Genomic DNA, 3,381 nt, shown 5'->3' on the forward strand with positions numbered 1-3,381 from the left:
CAGTTTTTTGTTTACCTTTGTCTTTTTCTAGTCTAGCTGTCTTTAACTAGATAAACTCACTATGCACTGTATCGCAAGACTGCTCAGAAGCATCGTGTACATGATATTTCGCAGTGCACCAAGACGACCTTTACAGAATGGCGTTCTACCTAGATATACAAGAATCTTAATCTTGTGCCAATCCTGCCCGCCTTTCTCTATTACAGGGGTGTCAGTTCGTTAAAGGCTAATGCCAGACTCGATTTGTCCTTACATGGACAAAACTTACAATACGTAGCCCAGCTATTGACGCTGCGTCTGGTTCGTTCTTAGCGAGACTGATTAAAGTCTTTAATCGTCAGTTGGAAGAAAAAAACAATCAATGTGAAACAGATTCATCCATGTTACCCAGACATCTTTATTGCTTCCTTCGTTTAGTATGCATTGTTCTCTGTGTGATATGTCCAGGAGTTGCTGAAGACCAGTCAGCCAATCATAGCATTTTACTCACTTGCATTGCAGCACGTTTATCCGCAGGCCAGTAAAAATAATAATAAGGGTAGGTAGAAGTAAAGAAGAAAGGATGAATTTTGAGAAGAACTAAGACAGATCGTTTCATGCTATACACAATCACCCTTGTTCCTTAGGCACGTACATCAACGTGTAGACAGAGTGATCTTATCAGCGATACAATCTTATCGGTGATACAATCTTATCGATATCGAGTATCTTATCGTGTATCTTATCTCAGGAAGGTCGTTACAGAGCTGTTGGAGAGTAACAATAAAACTCCTCATCCAGATCATGCAGCGCGATCCTTCCGCTGCAGAACAAAAGATTACTACAATCAGGTATCAATCGTCGCGATGTAACAATTAAGCTTAAACATTCCCTGTCTGATATCGGGGTTTGGTCCGACGGATATTACCTGTCTGGGATAATCCTCCTCCCATGTCGTTCTTTGCGCTGCAAATGACGCGAGCCTTGAGTGGCCCGCTAAATGCCTATCTTGATCCGCTATCGCTGCGAGGCCGATTCAGAGGCACAAGATGTTACCGGGATGGCGACGCGAAAGACAGGGTGCGAAAGGGCCCTTGTATATAACTCCTGTTTCATCTTGATGGGTTTTTTTTTACTCGGCATCATTATTATCTTGATTTGCACTCTTCACGCCTTTGTCGCAAGTGGCAAAACGAGTCGAGACAATGGCGACTACTACTTCCGAAACACTAGCACACATGGACTCAACGACAACCCAGGATACGACTTCACATACTCCTCAGACCGGCATCTTCAAGCACATATCCAGCATCATCCCCTATTTCAAGAACCCACGACATGTCTTGATCCTCAAGCTCGACTGCCTTCTCCTCACGTGGACGTTCATCGCTGGTATCATGAAGGAGATGGACCAGTCCGCTACCACGCAAGCTTATGTTTCCGGAATGCGAGAGGCGTTGGGCTTGTATGGAAATGAGCTGGTCATGTTCAATACCTTTTTCTCCATAGGGTATGCCGTTGGGCTTGTTCCCGGGCAACTGGCTCAGACGAGGGTGAGTGTAGTCATCTCATGGATCCATATAGCAGTGTACTGACTCTGATAGGTCCGACCTTCCATCTTCCTTCCGACATGTGAAATTATCTGGGGACTTTTCGTCTTGGTGTAAGCAGCAAACCTTAAACTGACCTACGTACGAAAGCTCACTACCGTACAGAACCTGCCAAGCCAAAAGCGCAACCACAGTCTACGTCCTTCGCTTCTTCCTCGGTCTCTTCTCCGCCGTCTTCTGGCCCAGCGTCGTCTCTCTCATCTTCAACTGGTACACTCCCAAGGAGCTTGCCTTGCGGATCGCCTGCTTCAACGTATCCGACGTAGCAGGCGCCATGTTTCTCGGCGCTCTCCAGGCAGCTCTATACCGCAATTTGAACGGCGCTCACGGGATCGCGGGATGGCAGTGGTTGTTTATCGTTTCGGGAGTCATCACCATCGCTCAGGGAATCGTGGGGTTCTTTGTCATTCCGGATACGCCTGCGTACACTCGTGCCAAGTGGTTGACGGAAGATGAGAAGAGACTCTCCCGTGAGCGCATGGGAGACTTTGGCGCCAAAACTTCAAAGCTGATCCCGACTTCGGTTCTGAAGCAAAAGTTGCGCAAGCTGATTACTCACCCTGTTACTTTCTTCTTTCTCTGTGCATTCGTCATGAACGCATGGGCACATCGAGCAAACGCGTACTTTGTCCTGTACATCGAAAGTCTCAAGGATAGTGCAGGCAACCGCATCTACAGCACATACCAAGTCAACATCCTTCCGTTGGGCGGCTATGCCATGCAGATCTGCACCAACCTGATCCTCAACGGCCTGTCGGACTGGAAGCACTGGAGGTGGCAGATTAGTTCAGGCTGTGCCTTTATGCTGGGCATCATGCTGAGTGTTCTCTGCGCCTGGCCATCGGACAACAAGGTCGTCATGGGGTTCTACTTCATGACCTACGCTGTCAACGCAGGAAGCCCAGCCCTGATGGCGTGGTTCGCCGAGTTGATGCGAAAGGAGCCTGAAGCACGATCCATCGTTGTTGCTTTGACAGTCATGATCGTCTATATTGGGCATGCGACTATTCCTCTTCGTGCCTTTAGGGTTTCTGACGCGCCGCAGTATCCGATCGGATTCCCGCTCACAACTGCGTTCTCGTTTGGATCTGTTTTTGTGCAGCTTGGACTGCTGTGGTGGTCTCGGAGGAACCCTCAACTCATGCAGAACGGTTATGAGGGTTCTTCCATTGATTCAAGAGCATCGGATGAGGAGAGCTCTGGGGGCGTTGGAAGAGATGGAGTGAGTGTTGATGAGGGAGATTACTCTACCAAGGAGAAGACATCAAGCCCTGTTGTCTCAAAGCTCGATGGATGAGTTGAGGCACGTCTTTGTGCAGTATTAGTTATGTTTGTATAGTTCGTTTAGATTATATAGTCATTGTATCATGGTGGTATCATGGAGTGTTTAGCTGAGTGATCGGTCAGTTTGCGGAACGGTAGCTTGTGAACACTCATGTCACACTAACGAAAGACAGTTTCCTCCTTCAAACCATCACCTTTACCTATGAGTAGTATGTATGATATGCATTGAGCACCGGTTGAAACTCATTAGACCGTCAGCTTGTGGTTGAGTTGTTTTTTCAAGGTAGGGTTGCAAATCACGGAGGCAAAGTTGATAAACGTCTACGCATCTGTTATGGTTTGCTTATGGATGTTGTCGCACAAGAGATTCGCTGAGCTTTGGCATCCATGCTATGAAGACAGTTATGTCGTAGCCATCCAGTCATTATTCGAAGAGCTTCCCAAACGATCTCCAGGTCCAGAACGTCGAGAGTCACTGCTTCAATTCTTCGGTGTAGCTCTTAGCCTT

The 3,381-nt window shown here is 47.6% G+C and overlaps 1 protein-coding gene across 1 annotated transcript; it reads left to right on the top strand.

Annotated features, from left to right (window-relative positions):
* Nucleotides 1-1,184: 1,184 nt before the first annotated feature.
* On the top strand, nt 1,185-2,886 carry FPSE_10129 (uncharacterized protein; the record flags this gene model as incomplete). The annotated part of the gene is made up of 3 exons (XM_009263246.1): nt 1,185-1,532; nt 1,584-1,642; nt 1,695-2,886. 3 exons carry the CDS (start codon nt 1,185-1,187, stop codon nt 2,884-2,886), a joined length of 1,599 nt encoding a protein of 532 aa, XP_009261521.1.
* Nucleotides 2,887-3,381: the final 495 nt, after the last annotated feature.

The sequence above is a fragment of the Fusarium pseudograminearum genome, chromosome 4 (genome assembly GCF_000303195.2).
Source record: "Fusarium pseudograminearum CS3096 chromosome 4, whole genome shotgun sequence".
NCBI classification, from domain to species: Eukaryota; Fungi; Ascomycota; class Sordariomycetes; order Hypocreales; family Nectriaceae; genus Fusarium; species Fusarium pseudograminearum.